The sequence below is a fragment of the Chionomys nivalis genome, chromosome 23, assembly GCF_950005125.1.
Source record: "Chionomys nivalis chromosome 23, mChiNiv1.1, whole genome shotgun sequence".
Classification (NCBI taxonomy): Eukaryota; Metazoa; Chordata; class Mammalia; order Rodentia; family Cricetidae; genus Chionomys; species Chionomys nivalis.
The window spans coordinates 45,663,135-45,686,032 of NC_080108.1; the positions used below are offsets into that span (position 1 = coordinate 45,663,135).

General features: G+C 43.5%; 1 protein-coding gene across 3 annotated transcripts in view; it reads left to right on the top strand.

Annotated features, from left to right (window-relative positions):
* The first annotated feature begins 219 nt into the window (after positions 1–219).
* LOC130865479 (zinc finger protein 271-like) overlaps positions 220–22,898 on the top strand; it is a 28,375-nt gene continuing 5,696 nt past the window's right edge. The window contains exons 1-4 of one of the 3 annotated variants that reach the window (XM_057756552.1): positions 220–340; positions 2,525–2,734; positions 21,912–22,038; positions 22,306–22,401. In XM_057756552.1, coding sequence (XP_057612535.1) covers positions 2,663–2,734; positions 21,912–22,038; positions 22,306–22,401 — 295 coding nt within the window. In that variant the 5' untranslated portion in view covers positions 220–340; positions 2,525–2,662. Of the gene's footprint in view, positions 341–365; positions 431–607; positions 691–2,524; positions 2,735–21,911; positions 22,039–22,305; positions 22,402–22,898 lie in introns of those variants that run through there. The other 2 variants (XM_057756553.1, XM_057756554.1) reach the window with 2 other exon arrangements.

The window sequence follows — 22,898 nt, forward strand, 5'->3', positions numbered from 1 at the left end:
CCTCCAACATCCTGAGCTTACGGATGCCGCCACAGCGATTTGCAGAGAAACTGCAACCACCTGGTCCGCCATGACGACTGCTGGCAGGCGCTCGGTTTCAAAAGTGTTTCTCGGGCATGCTCATCATCCTACGGGGCGTGGACAAATCCTGCCGGAAATCTAAAAGACACCGGAAATAGAGTGGCCATGAAATGTTAAATGTTCTAGTCATTTTAGTGTTGCTTCGCTGGCGGGTCCGCGAGGTGGCTCGGAACATTTCCTTCCGGGACTCTGTGGCGTCCGCGGGCGGAAGTCGCGGCCCGGTGGGCCGTGCGCACAGCTCTCTGTGCGGTGCAGTGAGGTGAGTGGCTGCGGGGCCGGGCGGACGCTGTGCTGCCGAGCGCTGGTTTGTGCCGAGCGACGGCTGCCGAGGCTGCAGGGGGATGCGTGGGTAAAGTGGGGGTCGTTCGATTCGGTTTCCGCGTCTTCTGTGTTTTGTCACTTCCCAGTGTGCTCTCCTATGGGAATTCTCACGGTCGTCCGTGGTCGTCCGTGAAAATTGTCGTGTCAGGACGTTCGGGGCAGGACTCAGTGAGTGTGCGCTGCAGGAGCCGATCCTGGGTGGGAGCCGGGAGCTTCAGGACGAGGATCTTGAGGTGGCCCGTGACCCACTCAGGCCGTGACGGCGTAGAAGTCAGCGCAGGCAGCGAGGTAGCCTGGGGCGGGTGTAGCGTGCTTGTGCGGGCCTCTGGTGGGGCAGCGTTTGCTTAGCCAGTGACTGTACGCTTGGTCGTGTCTTAGTACATGAAGAGAAACGCCGTCAAGTATACCAAAATAGAAAGTATCAGGCCACAAATGTCACTCTGTTCTCTCTTTCTTTCTCGTGTGTGTGTGTGTGTGTGTGTGTCTCGTGGCAGGGGCACGTTTTGCCTAGTATCTAAGCTGCTGAACTCAGGGACTTCTCTCTTAAGGTCTGTAAAGAAAGGAATTTCTTTTGTTTTGTGGGCTGCTGTTGAATCTCCTTTACTAGTTCCTCCCACTGTGGGTGGCTAGCATTACTGAAGGAAATAAACACAACTAAAAACATTCTCACCAGCAGTCGGTGGTGGTGCATGCTTTTAGTCCCAGCACCCAGGAGGCAGAGGCAGGTGGAGCTCTGTGAGTTTGAGGCCAGTCTTGTCTACATAGTGAGTTCCAAGACAGTCAGCTACACAGAGAAGCTCTGTCTCATAAAACAACAACAACACCACACACACACACACAGCCCAAATTCTCATTTTTTGGGCCACTGTAGGGTTCCATTTGGGGACCCTTTGGAGATTATGTGCATCAGTGCTCGGCTCTCTTTGGGTTCAGTGATTGGCAGTTGACCAAAATGAGGGTGCTTCCATATTGGGTCATATTATTTGTACCTGAACATTTGTTCTGATTTAGAGCCCTTAAAAACAGTGTATCTGGCTTGGTGCGGTAGTGCGCGCCTTTAATTTCAACATGGGTGAAGCTGAGACAGTGTGAGTTCAAGGCCTAAGTAGCAAGTTCCAGGACAGCCAGAGCTACATAATAGACCCCATCTCAAAAACAGACAACCATACATACATAAACACATAAACACACACACAACAGTATATTATACAGTCCTGGAAACATCTTTTTGGATTGTAGGGCAGTAATGGTTTAAGTTGCCTGGAACACGTCAGTGACTTGGAGTACTGTGCCGCACTGGTTGGAGGTTACTGGAACTTATCTATGTTAGTGGCTGCATTCTGGTGGAGAGGGAACCTTCATGGACAGCTTAGAAGTGCTCAGTGTGGAGAGGTCCTGGTGCATTTTCTTAGGGTTTGGGGCCTCGTGTGTGTGTGTGTGTGTGTGTGTGTGTGTGTGTGTGTGTGTGTTGGGGAGTGAGGTTTGGGTGAGTAAATTTTTCATGATGTGGCTGTGTGTGGACAGAGAAATGTCTAGAAACTCAGACTAGAATCATGATTGGCTGTCATCCTGAGCTCCTGGGCAATAGGAAACAGAAATGCTGTTTTCAGATGCGGACTACAGATGGGATTACATAGACTAACTACTACTGTGACCAGTGTGTTCCTTAGAAAGAAAACAGCTTGAATCTGTTCCCCTGTTCTTCTAGTTAGTGACCTGTGAGCAAATTGAAGGAAATCTAATGCTCACTATGTGTAGCTGAAAGGGTTGTTTGAAATAAAATGAAAAAGAAATTGGCATCTTACTGAGTTTTTGTTGGTGTTTACTACCTTTTGGGTGCTGAGGGCTTGGTCAGCCTCCTCTGGCATGCCATTCTGGATCCCTATCATAAACACCTGTGTCCTCATTTTGTAAACAACTAGGTTAGCATATTGTTTTTCTCCTAATTAAAAAGTGAGCACAGCAAGTGTCCAAACTGATGAGTTTTTAAATATTTTTGGTTTTTTTTGTTGTCTGTTTTATACCCCCGACTAATAACAAGCAGGGCTTTCTGTACTCTCTGCTGTGCCTATCTGTGAGCTTCCACTTGGGCCCTCACCAATTCCTATTCCTTTTCTTCTAGGGACTGCCAGTGTCTCAGAGCTCCTGGGACCGCTGAAGTCATTCAGGCTTTAGGATCTCTTGCTGTGCCCCAGGTAGCCTTGTTCAGCATCTGTAACTCTTGAAGAAGCAACATCAAAACTGGAAGCTCAGAGGGGACATGGCTGCGGATACGAATTTCCAGCAGAAGATCCAGCCATTGGGTGCAGAGGAGCAGCGTGGGGCCTGTGAGGTAAGAGGGACTTAAGGGCAGACACAAGAAGCTGCAGACCCTATGTTACCGAATTTCTGAGATCTTTAATCTAGTTAAAAGAGTGGACTGTATATATCCCACACCAACTAATTACTCCCCCCCCCCCCGCCCCACCTTTCTTTGAATACAGGGTCTTATTGTGTATGTGAGGCTGGCCTAGAACGTTCTGTATAATCTAAGCTGCCATCAAACTCAACACCTTTTTTGCCCCAGCCTCTCCAGTCTGGAATTACAGGCCTACATCACTATAGATATAGTATATATTGTCTCATCTGTTTTATTTAAATGACTATAGATTTCATCTTATCTATTTTTTTAATGACAGGCTTTTCCTCTTGAGTTTTCTTTTTTATAGTTGTTCCTCTTTTGCATCTTCCCATCCTCAGTTGCCTGCTGTACCCGCCCTGTAAGAGATGTGCATCTGGGGAGGTGCCTTTCTGTCAGTTCTTAGTCTCATGGGTAAATTCAGAAGGAAGCCCCAGGATGATTTATATTAGGGTTTTAGGGAGAACAGAGCAAGCTGACAAGGCAGATATCCTGAAAGTCCTGTAGTTGCAGGGGGAGGGAGATGGGAGGGACATAAACAAACCTTATATTTAGGCAGTGAGGCTGGCAAGTGGCCGTGGGATGGGGCAGCTGTAGGTGGGTGGTATTTTCAGAGATCCCAGGAAAGCATGCTAGGAGACTTTGCCCAAGATCTGAAAAAGAGAAGGAAGTCAGTTTTTGCATTAGAGTTCTGTTGACAGAAGTTTCTGTCCCACCTGGTTCCACAGCCTTTCAATCCCAAAGAAAGACAAGGAAGCTTATGTTAATTATAAGATCTGTAAGCACTGCTCTGAGGGAGGGGGCTGACTAACAGTGAAGAGCTATAAGCTGTTCTGAGGGAGGAAACTAACAGTGAAGATCTGTAAGCGCTGCTCTGAGGGAGAGGACTGATGAGGTTCCTAACTATTCCTCCCCAATCCTTAGCATCTCCTCAGGTGAATCTGTTTTTCTGGTATCTCCTGTACAAGTGATGGTAGCCAGGATGTGGATTAACTCTTCCAGGAGACTCCTAAGCTTATGCTGTTGTCTCATATTAAAGAAGAGAAACTGAGGTACAGATGACACACCAGCTGAACTTAAATGTTGAAGCATCTGCCAACCTGGGATTCAAGCCTGGCAGCATGTTCCATGGTCTGGCTGCCAGTTCCATTCCCTGCTCCTCCTGAGGAAACTTGTGGTGATTTTCTAACTGCATGGCCAGGCTGCTGTCTTCGCATTCCCTTCTCTGCCTTGTCCTGTTAGCTCCCTGCACTGTCTTATGGGAATTCTTTTCTCTTCATGTGTTCAGGTCCCTTAGTCCCCAAGTCCCGTGGATTTCTCTTCTAGTTCGTAGCTGCTCTGGTTTTTTGTGGTGTACTTTGCAAGAATTCCTTGAATGGGTATGTAAGCGAAGGTGCACCGAAACTACCAAACTAGACTTCTCCATTGGTAGAAAGGTTTGTTGGGGAGCAAACTGAAGGCGTGCTTCTGAGTGCGGGGAAAAATAAAGCAGATTTTATGTTAGAAGGATAGGGTCTTTGAGCTGATACAGAAATTGATCAGGATCCTAAGGTAGTTAACATTTGTGGGAAGATTAAGGATGGGTCCCTTAAACAGAGACCCACCTAGTGGATGACCACTTCTGAAGTGTGGAGAAGACTTGTGTTGTAGATACGAGGGAGGAAGCAGGCAGAGCAGAGAGTCAGGCTAAACATGGCAGGCTGACCAGAGCAAGAGAGGAGCTGCCAGCCAGGGCAGAGGCATAGTCAAATGGTTGACTTGTGTTTGGATCTGGCTGGGGAAGGGAAGCAGAAGCCCTGCCCCTGGGAGGGAGAGCTTTAGAGTAGGGGCAGGATGAGAAGTGCTAGGTGGAGCCCCAGGTACTGAGGAATGCAGGGAGGGCAGGCCAGCATTGGCCCCCACATGTTAATAGGCACCTTTGTTAGCCATTTGTCCAGGGTTACTTTGAGACCTAACATTCATTCATTCATTCATTCATTCATTCATTCATTTTTGAGACAAGGTTCTCACTATGTATCCTGGCTGACCTGGAGGCCTCAAACTTACAGTAATCTGGTTACTTCTGCATCACACACGCTGACATTAAAGTGTGCTCTACCATTCTTAGCTATTTATTTTTAAAGCTTTAAAACATATTTATTTGTGAGTTTGTGCCTGCATGATTTTGCACGTATACACTGTGTATAAGTAGATGTCTGTGAGGAGGCCAGAGAGGATGCAGAATCCAATGGAACTGGAGTTATGGACAACCTTTGTATGCTGGGAACTGACCCTGGGTCCTTTGCTAAAGCAGCTAGTGCTGCTAACTGCTGAGCCATCTCTCAGTACTATTTATTTTTATTTTTTATTTTTATTTTTTGGTTTTTCGAGACAGGGTTTCTCTGTAGCTTTGGTGCCCGTCCCAGAACTAGCTCTTGTAGACCAGGCTGGCCTCGAACTCCCAGAGATCCGCCTGCCTCTGCCTCCCGAGTGCTGGGATTAAAGGCGTGCGCCACCACCGCCCGGCAGTACTATTTATTTTTAATGTGCTGCTTCCCTCATTCTTTTTTCCTAATATTTATTTATTTATTTATTTATTTATTTTTATTTTTTGAGACAGGGTTTCTCAGTGTAACAGCTCTGCCTGTCCTGGAAGTAGTTCTCATAGACCAGGCAGGCCTTGAACTCACAGAGATCCGCTTGCCTCTGCTTCCTGTGTGCTGGGACTGAAGGTGTGTGCGCCACCACCTGGCTACTCTGTCTTTTGAATGTACACATGTCACAAAAGTGTAGAGTCAGAGGACAACATGTGGGACCTCGTTCTTTCTACTCTGTGGGTCCTGGGGGTCACATTTCCATTGTCTTGATGGAGATGCCTTGCTCTGCTGAACCATCTTTCAGCTCAGTTAGTGTTCTTTTTTAAAGGAGTTTTAGGTTGCCGGAGAGATGACTCAGCAGTTAAGAACATTGGCTGCTCTAGCAGAGGAACCAGGTTCAATTCCTAGACAGTTCACAACTGTAACTCTAGTTCCAGGGCATCTACTGACTTCTTCTGGCCTCTCTGCCTACTGCACACACAGGGATGCAGAAGCCTGCAGGCACAAAACACTCATAAAATTAAAAAAAAAATCTTTTAAAAAAAGGAATTTTAAGAACCTTTTCATGTTTGATTAATGGCATTTCGTCCTGTTCTTGTAGTTTGTGATATTTTGAAATGTAGCTTTTCTGGACGGATATTATGAGCTTCAAAAATTTAAGCTTTCTGTGTCTTTTTTTTTTTTTTTTTTTTTTTTTTTTTATCCTGGTGCACTGTCTGCCAGCGTCTTTAATCCCTCTGTTGTCTGGGTCTCATCAGCCTGTCATGATCCTTAGCCACTTTGTGCTCCTTCCCTAGTCACTCTTTCTCCAGTCTTAGAGACCTCCTGAGAGAGAAAGTCACAGAAGGAAACAAGGTCTCAGTAACCATTGCTCTGTAGGCCAGGCTTGTAGTAATATGAACGGCCGGGCTGCGTCCCTGGCACCCAGCCGCCCATATGGCTAGCTTATGCCCCGAAATAATTACACGGAAACTGTATTCTTTTAATCACTGCCTGGCCCATTAGCTCCAGCCTCTTATTGGCTAGCTCTTATATATTGATCTAACCCATTTCTAATATTCTGTGTAGTACCACGAGCTGGCTTACCAGGAAAGATCTTAACCTGCATCTGTCTGGAGTGAGAGAATCATGGCGACTCACTCACTCGGCTTCTTTTCTCCCAGCATCCTGTTCTGTCTACTCCGCCTACCTAATTTTCTGTCCTCTTAAAGGGCTAAGGCAGCTTCTTTATTTAACCAATGAAATTAACTCCTCCATCATTTCCCCTTTTTCTGTTTAAACAAAAAAGAAAGGCTTTCACTTTAACATAGTAAGATTACATATAACAAAACAGTTGTCAAGCAAGAATTACAGTTACAATATTTATATCTATCTTTTATCATAACTAAGGAAAACTATAACTATTTATTCTTCAACTCCATCAAAGACTCCAGAAGGATATAATATTACCTAAGTAAATAAGAAATAAGAAAACTCTAGAAATGACAGAGACATCTTGCTGCCTGGACAGTCACCCAAAGTTCCTCTGTACCGTTGGGGCATCCATCTTCAGCCTACAGGCCCATAGTTTTCAGCAGACATTTCCATGAAGCAGGAAAATTCTAAAGACAGTTCAGTCACTTTCTGCTGTGTCCTGCAGAATGTCTCGTAGACTCTTTCATGAATCAGGAACCCCGAAAGACCATCTCACCTTTAGGCAAGTTCAGCAGTCCTTTTTCTGCGGGTTCTTCGTGTCCAGTTTATGCAACAGTCCAGGCATGAGCAGTTTCATGCCCAAATGGCTATCAAACTCTATAAGGAGCCTCTTTAATGCCCATCTTCCTCTTGAAGTAGATTGGTGCTTCCAGGAGCAGACGTGTCTCATTGTCATGAAAAGCCCGAAGTTATTAAAACATTAAATGCCATATTCTGCAGTCTTTGAAAGATATGAAGAATGCCTATCTAGCTGAAATATATCTATGCACATCTAGAAAATCTAACTAACATGACTAAAAGCTTGACAATTATCAATGATTATCCATTAACAACCTATATACATTACATTTTTAAATGAACTATACAATCACAATACCTTAATCAAGATTAGAAATATGCGTATACATATAACAAAATTGACCTTCAAATCCACACCAATGCAAATTATTCATATCTATATCATATCCCCCTTTAAATGTAAAAGAACATTTATAAACAATATTTGGGAACATGGGCGCAGTTTTTTTTCTCCAAACTGCTTCCTGCTGAATGGGGGCGCTGTATTCAGATCTTTCATGGTGTAACCTGTGTGTCAGGGTCGTCTCAGTCAGCAGTTGAGTGAAGTAATTTTCTTTTTTTTCTTTTTTTTTTTTATTCTTTTTAAATTAAAATTTCCACCTGCTCCCCGTTTCCCATTTCCCTCCCCTCCTCCCAAATATTGCCCCCTCCCCCCATTCCCCTCCCCCTTTCCCCACTCCTCTTCTCCTCCCCCCACACCATTCCCCCTCCCTCTCCATACTGAAGAGCAGTCCAAATTCTCTGCCCTGTGGGAAGACGAAGGTCTTCTATCTAGGTCCAGGAAGGTGAGCGTCTAAACAGGCTAAGCTCCCACAAAGCCAGTTCATGTATTAGGATCGAAACCTAGTGCCATTGTCCTTGGCTTCTCATCAGCCTTCATTGTCCGCCATGCTCAGAGAGTCCAGTTTCAACCCATGCTTATTCAGTCCCAGACCAGCTGGCTGTGGTGGGCTCCCAATAAATCAGTTCCACTGTCACAGTGGGTGGGTGCATCCCTCGTGGTCCTGATTTCCTTGCTCATGTTCTCCCTCCTTCTGCTCCTCATTTGGACCTTAAGAGCTCAGACAGTTGCTCCAAATTGAGTCTCTGTCTCTACCTCGATCCATTGCCAGATGAAGGTTCTAAGGTGATATGTAAGATATTCATCAGTATAGGATAGGGTCATTTCAGGTTCCCTCCCCTCAGTTGCCCAAGGTACCAGCTGGGGACATCTCCCTGGACACCTGCGAACCCTTCTAGAGTCAAGTCTCTTGCCAACCCTAAGATGGCTCCCTTAGTTAGGATATATACTTCGCTGCTCCCGTATCCACCCTTCCTATATCCCAACCATCCCAGTCCCCCGAGCTCCTCCCATCCTCCCCTTCTCATGTTTCTCATCCCATTTCCCCTTAGCCCCATGCCACCTCACCCGCAAGTTCCCAGTTTTTGCCCTGCAATCTTGTCTACTTTCCCTCTCCAGGTGGATGACTATACGATTTTCTTTGGGTGAGTGAAGTAATTTTCTGAAGGTGTTCACAGCAACCTTTCAGGAGGGCGTGGTCTATCATACCATATTGGTATAGACGCAATCCACAGAGTCTCATCCTCTGTGAAAACAAAAGAAGATCCTCTCCAAAGCATCATATCCTTAGACCCATATTTTGAAATCATTATCCATTCTGGTTTAGCTTGGCAGCCCATATAATGAAATGTCTCTCTGTACTTAGCTTCTTCACAGTCAAAAATTTTAAAGAAAACACAATAATACAAAGAATCCAGACTCTCTGTAAATTTTCCATTTTTACGTGGCTTATTTTTCTTTATTTCTTTTAATCTACAACTATCTGTACTCTGTCTCTTTAAAGACTTTACCCCTTTTTTTTAAACCATTAACTTTATTGTCTATATTTGTTTTTTCTCTCTCTCAAGCCTACGTACAGTCACCAACACTGGTCTTTTATGTCTGAATCTGTTTTATTGTGAATCTGTAATTTTTTTTACTATCCAGGAGCATTTCTTAAAATGTTAAGCATTTCTTAAAAACTTAAGTTGCACCATGTAGGGGTAATACGGTACCGCCTGTGTCCTGCCCAGTCGAAACCTTAACTGCGCTGTTATTATGGTAATTATGGTAGTTCCTGCCTGAGACCAGCACAGTTCAGCATGGCGGAGCTGAGCCCTCCTGCCTCAGAGCCATTTGGTGCCCCTGAGCCACACACAGTTCCAGGCACACAGCAGTCCACATTGCCATCAAGCAAGCCATAGCACTTTACTCCAAATGCTCCATTCAAAAGCTCTGTCTCCAGCAGGAGCCAGACAGATCGCGATGGCGGCACAGCCCAGAAAGCCGGCATTTTAAAACAGCCAGTTTTTTCCTGCTGCTGAGTCAGGACAATTTCTTTGTGGCACGCAACCCAGAAACAGCAAAAAGCTGTCTTAAATTCTCTGCCCTTTTTAAGCCCTCTCAGGTTTTATGTGGCATTAGTTAATCACGTTGAGCGCCACTCTGTAGTATTATGAGCGGCTGGGCTGCGTCCCCGGCACCCAGCCGCCCACATGGCTAGCTTATGCCCCGAAATAATTACACGGAAACTGTATTCTTTTAATCACTGCCTGGCCCATTAGCTCCAGCCTCTTATTGGCTAGCTCTTATATATTGATCTAACCCATTTCTAATATTCTGTGTAGTACCACGAGCTGGCTTACCAGGAAAGATCTTAACCTGCATCTGTCTGGAGTGAGAGAATCATGGCGACTCACTCACTCGGCTTCTTTCTCCCAGCATCCTCTTCTGTCTACTCCGCCTACCTAATTTTCTGTCCTCTTAAAGGGCTAAGGCAGCTTCTTTATTTAACCAATGAAATTAACTCCTCCATCACAGGCTGACCTTAAATTTACAGAAATCTGACTACATCTATGTCTTGAGTGCCTAGACTAACTTCTTGTGCAAGCTTCTTCCACATACAATTGAATGAGCAAGAGACTTGCTTGTGTAGTAATGGAAACAGGAAAAGCTGAGCTTCCTCAGTTGAATGGAAAATGTATGTATAATTGCCATGTCTCCTTTTATTGGAGTGTCTAAAATTAGCCCCACAAAAATATCAAGTGTTGATGTGTTTGTGTCCCAAGGAAGCAGAAGGAACACTGTGCCACTGCTGAGAGTATCAGTCAAGCCAGTTTGGAAAACGGCAGTCTTTTGTGAAGTATGTATAGTCTGACACCCCGCACTTCTCCTGCTCGGGAGTAAATGCAGCAAGATAGAGCTGTGCAGGCTCAGCTATCGTATTGATCACTGCCAGTCAGCTTATTGAAAGCAGGGCATTTGCTTGCGATTTAATTTCTATATTTATTTATTTATTTGTTTGTTTATTTATTTATTTATTTATTTATTTTTTAAATAGTGGTTTTTATTTTATTTTATTTTATTTTTTAATTAAAATTTCCACCTGCTCTCCGTTTCCCATTTCCCTCCCCTCCTCCCAAATATTGCCCCCTCTCCCCACTCCCCTCCCCCTATCCCCACTCCTCTTCTCCTCCCCCCACCCTATTCCCCCTCCTTCTCGACACTGAAGAACAGTCCAAATTCTCTGCCCTGTGGGAAGACGAAGGTCTTCTATCTAGGTCCAGGAAGGTGAGCGTCTAAACAGGCTAAGCTCCCACAAAGCCATTTCATGTATTAGGATCGAAACCTAGTGCCATTGTCCTTGGCTTCTCATCAGCCTTCATTGTCCGCCATGCTCAGAGAGTCCAGTATCAACCCATGCTTATTCAGTCCCAGACCAGCTGGCCTTGGTGGGCTCCCAATAAATCAGTTCCACTGTCACAGTGGGTGAGTGCATCCCTCGTGGTCCTGATTTCCTTGCTCATGTTCTCCCTCCTTCTGCTCCTCATTTGGACCTTAAGAGCTCAGACCGTTGCTCCAAATTGAGACTCTGTCTCTACTTCGATCCATCGCCAGATGAAGGTTCTAAGGTGATATGTAAGATATTCATCAGTATAGGATAGGGTCATTTCAGGTTCCCTTTCCTTAGTTGCCCAGTGTACCAGCTGGGGACATCTCCCTGGACACCTGCGAACCCCTCTAGAGTCAAGTTTCTTGCCAACCCTAAGATGGCTCCCTTAGATAGGATATATACTTCGCTGCTCCCATATCCTCCCTTCCTATATCCCAACCATCCCAATCCCCCGAGCTCCTCCCATCCTCCCCTTCTCATGTTTCTCATCCCATTTCCCTTTTGCCCCATGCCACCTCACCTGCAAGTTCCCAGTTTTTGCCCTGCAATCTTGTCTACTTCCCCTCTCCAGGCGGATGACTATATGATTTTCTTTGGGTTCACTTTCTTATTAAACTTCTCTAGGATCACAAATTATATGCTCAATGTCTTTTATTTATGGCTAGAAACCGATTATGAGTGAGTACATCCCATGTTCCTCGTTTTGGGTCTGGGATACCTCACTCAGGATAGTGTTTTCTATTTCCATCCATTTGCACGCAAAATTCGAGAAGTCATTGTTTTTTACCGCTGAGTAGTACTCTAATATGTATATATTCCACACTTTCTTCATCCATTCCTCCATTGAAGGGCATCTAGGTTGTTTCCAGGTTTTGGCTATTACAAACAATGCTGCTATGAACAAAGTTGAACAGATATTTTTGTCATTTGATGGGGCATCTCTTGGGTATATTCCCAATAGTGGTATTACTGGATCTTGGGGTAGGTTGATCCCAAATTTCCTGAGAAATCTCCACACTGATTTCCAAAGTGGTTGCACAAGTTTGCATTCCCACCAGCAATGAATAAGTGTGCCCCTTTCTCCACAACCTCTCCAGCAAAGGCTATCATTGGTGTTGTTGATTTTAGCCATTCTGACAGGTGTAAGATGGTATCTGAAAGTTGTTTTAATTTGCATTTCCCTTATCGCTAAGGAGGTTGAGCATGACCTTAAGTGTCTTTTGGCCATTTGAATTTCTTCTGTTGAGAATTCTCTGTTCAGATCAGTGCCCCATTTTTTTATTGGGTTCATTAGCATTTTAAAGTCTAGTTTCTTGAGTTCTTTATATATTTTGGAGATCAGACCTTTGTCTGTTGCAGGGTTGGTGAAGATCTTCTCCCAGTCAGTGGGTTGCCTTTTTGTCTTAGTGACAGTGTCCTTTGCTTTACAGAAGCTACTCAGTTTCAGGAGGTCCCATTTATTCAATGTTGTCCTTAATGTCTGTGCTGCAGGGATAAACGTAGGAAGTGATCTCCTGTACCCATATGTTGTAGAGTACTTCTCACTTTTTCTTCTATCAGGTTCAGTGTGTTCAGACTAATATTGAGGTCTTTAATCCATTTGGACTTGAGTTTTGTGCATGGTGCTAGATATGGATCTATTTTCATTCTTCTACACGTTGACAACCAGTTCTGCCAGCACCATTTGTTGAAGATGCTCTCTTTTTTCCATTGAATACTTTTAGCTCCTTTATCAAAAATTAGGTGTTCATAAGTTTGTGGGTTAAAATCAGGGTCTTCTACTCGGTTCCATTCGACTTCTCTGTTTTTATGCCAATACCAAGCTGTTTTCAATACTGAGGCTCTGTAATAGAGTTTGAGGTCCGGGATGGTAATGCCTCCAGACGATCCTTTATTATATAAGATTGTTTTGGCTATCCTGGGTTTTTTGTTTCTCCATATAAAGTTGATTATTGTCCTCTCAAGATCTGTGAAGAATTTGATGGGATTTTAATGGGGATTGCATTGAATCTATAAATTGCCCTTGGTAGAATTGCCATTTTTACTATGTTGATCCTCCCAATCCAAGAGCAAGGGAGATCCTTCCATTTTCTGGTATCCTCCTCAATTTCTTTCTTCATTGACTTAAAGTTCTTGTCAAGTAGATCCTTTACTTCCTTGATTAGAGTTACCCCAAGATATTTTATGCTATCTGTGGCTATCGTGAAGGGTGATGCTTCTCTGATTTCCATCTCTGCTTCCTTATCCTTTGTGTATAGGAGGGCAACTGATTTTTTTGGAATTGATCTTGTATCCTGCAACGCTACTAAAGGTGTTTATCAGCTGAAGGAGTTCTTTGTTGGAGTTTTTGGGGTCGCTTATGTACACTATCATATCGTCTGCAAATAATGAAAGTTTAACTTCTTCCTTTCCAATTTGAATCCCTTTGATCCCCTTATGTTGTCTCATTGCTATTGCTAGAATTTCAAGCACTGTATTAAAGAGGTATGGAGAGAGTGGACAACCTTGTCGTGTTCCTGATTTTAGTGGAATAGCTTTGAGTTTCTCTCCATTTAATTTGATGTTAGCTGACGGCTTGCTATAAATAGCATTTATTATACTTAGGAACGACCCTTGTATTCCAAATCTCTCTAAGACCTTTATCATAAAGGGATGTTGAATTTTGTCAAATGTTTTTTCCGCATTTAATGAAATGATCATATGGTTTTTTTCTTTCAGATTATTTATATGATGGATTACATTGATAGATTTTCGTATGTTGAACCAGCCCTGCATCTCTGGGACGAAGCCTACTTGATCATAATGGATAATTTTTCTAATGTGTTCTTGGATTCGGTTTGCCAGTATTTTGTTGAGGATTTTTGTGTCGACGTTCATGAGTGAGATTGGCCTGTAGTTCTCTTTCTTGGTTGTGTCTTTGTGTGGTTTTGGTATCAGAGTAACTTCAGCTTCATAAAAGGAATTTGGCAATGACTTCTCTGTTTCAATATTGTGAAATACATTAAGGAGTATAGGTATTAGGTCTTCTTGGAAGTTCTGGTAGAATTCTGCATTGAAGCCGTCTGGACCTGGGCTTTTTTTGGTGGGGAGGTTTTTTATAACAACTTCTAATTCTTCGTGACTAACAGGTCTATTTAGATTGTTCACCTGGTCCTGGTTTAACTTTGGTATATGGTACTTATCTAAAAAAGTGTCCATTTCTTTAACATTTTCCAATTTTGTGGCATACAGGTTTTTGTAGTAAGATCTAATGATTCTCTGAATTTCGTCTGTGTCTGTGGTTATGTCTCCCTTTTCGTTTCTGATTTTGTTAATTTGCGTATTCTCTCTCCGCCGTTTGATTAGTTTGGATAGGGGTTTTTCAATCTTATTGACTTTCTCCAAGAACCAGCTTCTTGTTTCATTGATTCTTTGGATTGTTTTCTGTGTTTCTATTTTGTTGATTTCAGCCCTCAATTTGATTATTTCCAGTCTTCTACTTCTCCTAGGTGAGTCTGCTTCTTTTTTTTCTAAAGCTTTCAGGTGGGCTATTAAGTCTCCAATGTGTGCTTTCTCCGTTTTCTTTAAGTGGGCACTTAATGCTATGAACTTTCCTCTTAGCACTGCTTTCATAGTGTCCCATAGGTTTGAGTATGTTGAGTCTTTGTTTTCATTGAATTCAAGAAAGACTTTAATTTCTTTCTTTATTTCTTCCTTGATCCAGGTGTGGTTCAGTAGTTGACTGTCCAGTTTCCATGAGTTCATAGGCTTTCTGGGGATAGCATTGTTGTTGAATTCTAACTTTAATCCATGGTGATCTGATAAGATACAGGTGGTTACCGATATTTTTTTGTAACTGTGTAGGTTTGCTTTGTTACCGAGTATGTGGTCAATTTTCGAGAAGGTTCCATGAGCTGCAGAGAAGAAGGTATATTCTTTCTTATTTGAGTGAAATGTTCTATAGATGTCTGTTAAGTCCATTTGATTCATTACCTCCCTTAATCCTCTTATTTCTCTGTTAGGTTTCTGTCTGATTGACCTGTCCATTGGTGAGAGAGGAGTGTTGAGATCTCCTATTATTAGTGTGTGTGGTTTGATGACTGCCTTGAGTTTTAGTAACGTTTCTTTTACATAAGTGGGTGCTTTTATATTAGGGGCATATATATTCAGGATTGAGACTTCATCCTGGTGAATTGTTCCTGTTATGAGTAAAAAATGTCCCTCTCCATCTCTTTTGATTGATTTTAGTTTGAAGTCAACTTTCTTAGAAATTAGTATGGCCACACCTGCTTGTTTCTTAGGTCCGTTTGCTTGATAAACCTTTTCCCAGCCCTTTATTCTGAGTAGATGTCTGTCTTTGTGGTTGAGGTGTGTTTCTTGTAAGCAGCAGAATGTTGGATCCTGTTTTCTTTTCTTTTTTTTTTTTTATTTATTAAAGATTTCTGCCTCCTCCCCGCCACCGCCTCCCATTTCCCTCCCCCTGCCCCCAATCAAGTCCCCCTCCCTCGTCAGCCCTAAGAGCAATTAGGGTTCCCTGCCCTGTGGGAAGTCCAAGGACCACCCACCTCCATCCACGTCTAGTAAGGTGAGCATCCAAACTGCCTAGGCTCCCATAAAGCCAGTAGGTGCAGTAGGATCCTGTTTTCTTATCCAATCTCTTAGCCTGTGCCTCTTTATAGGTGAGTTGAGTCCATTGATTTTAAGTGATATTAATGACCAGTGGTTGTTAACTCCGGTCATTTTTCCTTTCTTTCTTTCTTCTTTTGGTAGTAGAGTTTGTGTGTTTCCCTTCTTCACGTTGTGCTAGTGAAGGCTCATTAGATGTCTGAGTTATTGTGGGCATTGTTGGACTCCTTGGTTTGTGATTTTCCTTCTATTACTTTCTGAAGGGCTGGATTTGTGGCTACGTATTGTTTAAATTTGTTTTTATCCTTGAAAACTTTGTTTTCTCCATTTATAGTGAACGAAAGCTTGGCTGGGTATAGTAGTCTGGGCTTGCATCCATGGTCTCTTAGTTTCTGCAGTACATCTATCCAGGATCTTCTGGCTTTCATGGTTTCCATAGAGAAATCAGGTGTAAGTCTGATAGGTTTACCTTTATAGGTAACTTGACCTTTTTCCTTTGCAGCTCTTAATATTCTTTCTTTATTCTGTATGTTTTGTGTTTTGATTATTATATGACTAGGAGATGTTTTGTTTTTTGTTTTTTTTTTTTTTTTTGATCTAGTCGATTCGGTGTTCTGTATGCTTCTTGGACCTTCAAAGGAATATCTTTCTTAAGGTTGGGAAAGTTTCTTCTATAATTTTATTAAATATATTTTCTAGACCATTGAGCTGTACTTCTTCTCCTTCTTCTATCCCTATTATTCTTAGGTTTGGTCTTTTTATTGTGTCCCAGATTTCCTGAATGTTTTGTGATGAGAGTTTGTTGGTTATGCTGTTTTCTTTGATGAGAGTGTTTATTTTCCCTATGGTATCTTCAGTGTCTGAGATTCTTTCTTCTATCTCTTGTAATCTGTTGGTGGTACTTGTCTCTGTAGTTCCTGTTCGTTTATTCAAATTTTCCATCTCCATCCTTCCCTCGGTTTGTGTTTTCTTTATTACTTCCACTTCATTCTTCAGGTCTTGAACCGTTTCCCTTACCTGTTTGATTACTTTTTCTTGTTTCTCTTGGTTTTCTTGGGTATCTTTGAGAGATTTATTCATTTCCTTTACCTTTTTGCTTGTAATCTCTAATTGATTATGGCAGTTTTTCACCTCCTGTTTAAGGTCCTCTATTATTTTCATATAATTCACTTTTGAGTCGAATTCTTCTAATTCTTCTGTATTAGGGTGTACACTTCTCATTTCGGGATTCCTGGATTCTGGTGATGTCACGTTGCCTTTCAAGTTGTTGGGGGAATTCTTGTGTTGGCACCTGCCCATCTTTTCCTTCAAATGGAGCCAGGAGAGGCCTGGTGTCTTGGACCAGTCTTTGCTGTGACTAACTCTCTGGGTGTATCTCCTCAGTGAAGGGGCAGGAACCGTTCCCTACCAGATGAACTCCTCAACACCAAAACAGGGATGCTTGGTATTCCAATGACCCGCGGAAAGAAGGGCAAATGCAGGGGGTCGGGCGGGGTCGAGTAGAACACAGGTGACACTGCAGTACAAGCTGGAGGTGCCTGCGCTCCCTTTCAGGGGTTGCTGAGGCCTGCCCACTAGGCAGGCACTCACTGCTCTGGTTGGGTAGCCTTAGTGTAGGGGGGTTTGTGCTCTCTACCGGGACAGTACGCCCCAGGATAGCACACACTCACCCGTCCAGATGGAACTTCTCGGCACCTACACAGGAACTCCTGGTAGCCCCAATGAGCCAGGGACCAAGGGAAGTAGGGGGCAGGCAGAGCAGGTCCAGGAGAGCACAGCAGACACTGCAGCCCCAGCAGCAGGGGCCCGCGTTCCCTGGCGGGGACCTTGAGGTCTGCCCTCTAGTCAGGCACTCACTGCGCTGGGTTGGTAGCCTTAGTGAAAGGGCAGGAAACTGTTCCACAGCAAAGGACCTTGCAGACAAGGCAGGCTTGGGGGGTGGGGGTGGGGGCGCGTGTGTAGGAAAGAAAGCCCTGCAGCAGGAGCTGGGGGAGGGGCGTTTGTGCTCTCTTAATTTCTATATTTATAAATATGTGGATGTTCATTTACTTCTTGATCATCTAGTTATTTGGTCATTGTTCTTTTTCTTCCTTACTCCCAGTCTTCTGTATTTCTTTTATTTATTTATTTATTTATTTATTTATTTATTTATTTATTTATTTCTTAAAGATTTCTGCTTCTTCCCCGCCGCCTCCCATTTCCCTCCCCCTCCCCCAATCAAGTCCGCCTCCGTCATCAGCCCAAAGAGCAATCAGGGTTCCCTGCCCTGTGGGAAGTCCAAGGACCACCCGCCTCCATCCAGGTCTGGGAAGGTGAGCATCCAAACTGCCTAGGCTCCCACACAGCCAGTACGTGCAGTAGGATCAAAAGCCCATTGCCATTGTTCTTGAGTTCTCAGTAGTCCTCATTGTCTGCTATGTTCAGCGAATCTGGTTATCTTCTGTATTTCTTGATATGAAAATGAAATCTATGCCCTGGCGATGCTGAAGCAGGCATGGGCAGCCCGTATATGGTGGTTCTCTTGAACTTGTCCATGTTGGGTTTCGTGAGGATGATTGACCAGGTCTCTTCCTCAAAAGGGCGCCAGTCTCATTACAGATGGTTGTGAGCCACCATGTGTTTGCTGGGAATTGAACTCAGGCAGTGCACTTAACTGCTGAGCCATCTCTCAGCCCAAACTAGCTACAAACTCCCTCTGTAGCTGACACTTGCCTTGAACTCCTCATCCTCCTGCTTTCACCTTCTGTGGACTCAGACTGCAAGCATCCATCATCACACCTGGCTTCTCTCTTTTCCTTCTTTGTTTTTTGTTGCTGTTTACATATGTTTTAGTATTTTTTAGGAACTTTGCTTCTGATTTTTCTTTATGTTTCATATATCTTTTTGACTTATATTTTTATTGTTTAACATTATTTTGCTGTTCAGTTTTGCTTTTTCAGTTATCTGTTTTTGTTCCTTCTGAATTTTTTGTACTGTTAAATATTATTTTTTTCCTTTTTGTTAAATGTTGTAAGGAAGCTGCTTGTTCATTTCCCAGCTGCCAAGACTCCTGAAATAAACACACAGAAACTGTATTAATTAAATCACTGCTTGGCCCATTAGCTCTAGCTTCTTATTGGCTAATTCTTACATATTAGTTTAACCCAGCTCTGTTAATCTGTGTATCACCACGTGGCAGTGGCTTACCGGCAAAGTTTCAGCATGTCTGTCTCTGGCAGTGGCTCCATGGCTTCTCCCTGACTTCGCCCTCTTTCTCCCAGCATTCAGCCTAGCTTTCCCCACCTAACTAAGTTCTGCCCTATCAACAGGCCAAGGCAGTTTCTGTGCTGTGTAACTGAGGCTGACCCTGAACTCTACTGTGCTTGTTTGAGTCGGAGTCTCCCCTGCTTTCCCCACTCACTAAGGCGAAGTGGTTGTCTGGTGAGGTCTGTTGTCATGTGTTCTTAAAGTCCCAGTCGTGAAGACTACTCTCAGAACTGATCATCTACCAAAGGTTGATAGAAATTTGGGGGGTGCGTGCATTCTGGGGGGCTTGGTTTGGTTTTGAGGCAGGGTTTCTCTATGTTGCCCTGATTGTCCTGAGACTTACTATGTAGGCCCAGCTGGTCTCAAACTCCCAGAGATCCACCTGCCAACTGTCTTCAGAGTGGTGAAATTAAAGTGTGTCACTAACCTGGCTGCAGGCATTCTACCAGAGAAGGCAACAATTTTTAATACATTGTTCAATGCTCCAAAGGAAATTTCTCATAGTAATATTATCATTGATATTTTCTCCATTAGACATTTCAGTGGTATCCCGACCCGCGGGATACGAATGGGGCCCCCTGATAAACCTAGTGGAGAGGAATGAAAGGAGACAAGAGACACGAGAAATGACAGCAAGACAGGATTTCTGATCGAGCCTTTCCCTTTATTCTTTCTCAGAAGCTGTTATATAGCAAACGGGCAAAGTGGGGAGGGGAAGGGTGTCAGGAAGCTCAGGTCTGCTGGAACTCAGGTCCAGAGACATTCCTAGCTGATAAGTAAATACTGAGGGTCTGTAATTGTTGACTAACCAAGGAGAATGCTAATGAGTTCCGGAGCCTGGTGCCTGCAGGTCTCTGCTAGGAGATAAGATACCAGGTTGATTTCCTCGACCCTGCCGAGGGGATAGAGATAAATATTTTTCTTAACTTGTGAGCTTAAGATGGCTGTAACCAAAATGCAGATCTCAAAATACAGGCCTTTGCTTCCGGCACAACGAAGTACTTCTGGAATTATCCATTATGGTTACAGTAATATGCCTTCCATTTTAGTGTAGAGAATTTTAATACAAAGTAAAAGTGTCACTAGTGTCAGCCTGGAAGATCTGTGAGAAGTACTTGAAGGCCTAGAAAGAAATAGCCCTGTGCCCCGCTACACATGTGGGGACCTTCAGATCATCAGTGTTGTAGTATTAGGATTTTCATCCGTGAGTGAAAGAGTGGCCCTTCTCTGAGTGGTCATCAGCATAGGTCCCATCCTATTTCTTTTCCATTGCTAGGTTATTTGTGACCCAAATATTAGAACCTACACTCTTTTCTGTGTGTTGGTTTTTATCTCTGAGATAATAACCTACTTAACATAACCATTATCCTTAAAGTCATTTGTTCTTGATCATACTTCCTTTGTGGAGTCTTCCTCTCGAGGTCCAGCCAGTGCTCACACAGCCAGCTTAACTAAAAAGCATGTTAGTCTCTTTTAATCTCTTAATTTTTCTCCCCCATGTTAATCATTTCTTGAAGAACTTTGGGTTATCCTTTAGACTGTGACAAATTCTGAATTTGGCTAAGTTGCCGATGCTGTCCTTTAGCATGAATTCCCATTCTTATATTTCTAGGAAGCTGGTCATTAAATCTAAACATGATGGTGACACATGCGTGTACCTGTCATTGGCCAAGGGAGACTCAGCATTGTGGACTGTGTAATTTGAAGAGTCCATATCATGTGTGATGAATGTTTTGCTTGCATGTGTGTGTACAGTGTGTGTGCCTGGTTCTTTGGAGACCAGAAGAAAGCATCAGATCCTCTGGGACTGGAGTTATAGCTGGTTGTGAGCCACCACGTAGGCACTGGGACTTGAACCCAGGTACTCTGCAAGAGCAACAGATGTTCTAAACTGCTGTCATCTCTCTAATTCCCCTTGCCCCGCCTTCTATAGTCATGCTCAGAGCATGGGCTTGTCTAAAATTAAGACAGGTCTTCTTACATTAGTTAGTGACCATCACAAGCTCTACTCAGGTGGACCAAGGATCCTGAGTTGGCTTGAAAATGGTTTCAAGAGGTGTCTGTATCAACTGAAGCCGAGGGGCAGAGAGACATCTACAGCATGTGGGGGCTTCAGAAGAGGGAGTGAAGGTTGCATTATTAGCAGTAGCTATGTGAGAGGTTTTGTTTTCTTTTTTCTTTTTTAGTTGCCTTGTTCAAATAATGTCATCTGTGTCTATGGTTGGTGAATTAAAATATTTTCGTGTGAGGATTCTTTTCCTAGGTGGTATCAGGAGTTTTATGAAATGCATTGTACAGGTATACAGAGAGAAAGAAGTGCCAATAAGATAAAATGCAGGTATATTCTCTTATTAGTTTTCTCTTCACCTCTACAAAATACTTAATAGAAACATCTTGAGAAAATATTATATACCCAGAGGCAGTCCTAGACCATCCTGATTTATGCAACAAGTTCCAGGCTGCTGAGGCCATAGAATAAGGCTCTCTTTGGAGAGAGGAAGAGGAAGAAAAGGAAATTTTGTTGTTGTTTGTTTGTTTTTTGGTGCTAGGACCCAGGTGGTAGGGGTCTTGTTTTCACAGCTGATTAGTAAGCAGCCACAAGTATAACTAAGAAGTCCCTATTACGAGAACAGGGTTCTTGTAGGGTAATTACTTCTGCTCATGGCACAGCCTCAGGAAGAATATTTAAGGACAAGAACAGTGACCAATCTTTGTCCCTTTATCGCTGAAGGGGGTTGGGATGTTTAGACTGGTGCTCCCTGAGGAGCATGTGCTCATGTACAGATGTCAGTAGGTGGCCCAGAGCCAAGGAGACAGACACACAATGAAGTAGAGATGCCAGGCTCTTAGTTGGCATTTAGTTCCCAAGTGAGGAGTTAATACTTTTAGCAAAGCAGCTTCTAAATGCCTGTTTCTTAATGTTGAGTCCAGTGGGCCCAGCTAACTCTCACCTGGAATATGGTTGCTCAGTCAGCATTGGGCCATGTACTCTTCCTTAGAGTGTTGAACAGAATTCTTTTCTAGTGTACTTGGAAATGTGACTGTGTGAGGGACGGCAGGATTGAGGGCTTTGTAAGTGCTCTGTCCCCCAACTTAACGGGAAATGCAGCGCGCCATCATTGAAAACCTAACCTTATGCAAACTTTCCTGTTTTCCAATGACGAGTCGTTCACTCTGAACTGTGGTACGTTGTTACAGAGATGGATGTCCTTTGAGGATGTGACTGTGGACTTCAGCCAGGAGGAGTGGCAGCACCTGGACTCTGCCCAGCGACGCCTGTACCAGGACGTGATGCTGGAGATCTACAGCCACCTCTTGGCAGTGGGTGAGCACAGTCACCTGGGGATCCATTGAGGTTTCCTTCCTTCTCTCTATAAAACATGGTGGGGTTTCAGAAGTGGCCCCACTCCTACCCCCTGTGTGTGTTTGCTTTATTTGCCCTGATGTTTCATTTCTTTTGTGTATCTACAAGTATTAGTTATACAAAATAGAAAATGTTGACTTGGTTTTAGCAGTGAGGCAGTGCCGAGCTTCATTGTATCATCTAAAGACAAGAAATAACCCAAAAATCCAATATGCTTTTGGTTAACAGGATACCCCATTCCCAGCCCCGGAGTCATCTTTAGGATGGAAAAAGGAAAGGAGGCACAGGCAGGGAAGACTGAATTCCCAGGCCAGCAGTGTCCAGGTGAGCCATTGCCTCCCAGGTGGGGGTAGATTTCATGAGGCCTTTGTCAGTTTGTCTCACCAAGTCCCCAGTGGTGGTCACCTTTATGCTGTTTTCTCTTTGGAGTTTTTGAGGTTAATTCTGAAATCCATTTATTATTGGTGTAAGGCAATGTGAGACTTTCTTTATGAAAGGTGAGTTTGTGGGACCAGCTTCTCTGACCATAGACATGAATGAACCTAAGTGAACTAACTCATCCATTTTCTACTAATGATGACCAGTTACACCCCCATGTGTAAATACACACTTGTTCGTGAGCATCTGACATTAGTCAAGTTGGTTACTACTACATTGTCCAAGTCATGGAGGAAGTACTTGTTGTAATTTGTGTGTTCTAACCACTGACTTTTGAATTAGCATATTGTCCTTGGGGTTCTTATTATTGTTTATTTTGTGTCTGTCTTTGCTTTTCCTGTCTGTCTCTGAGTTTATTGATTTTTTTTTTTTTTTTTCCCCTT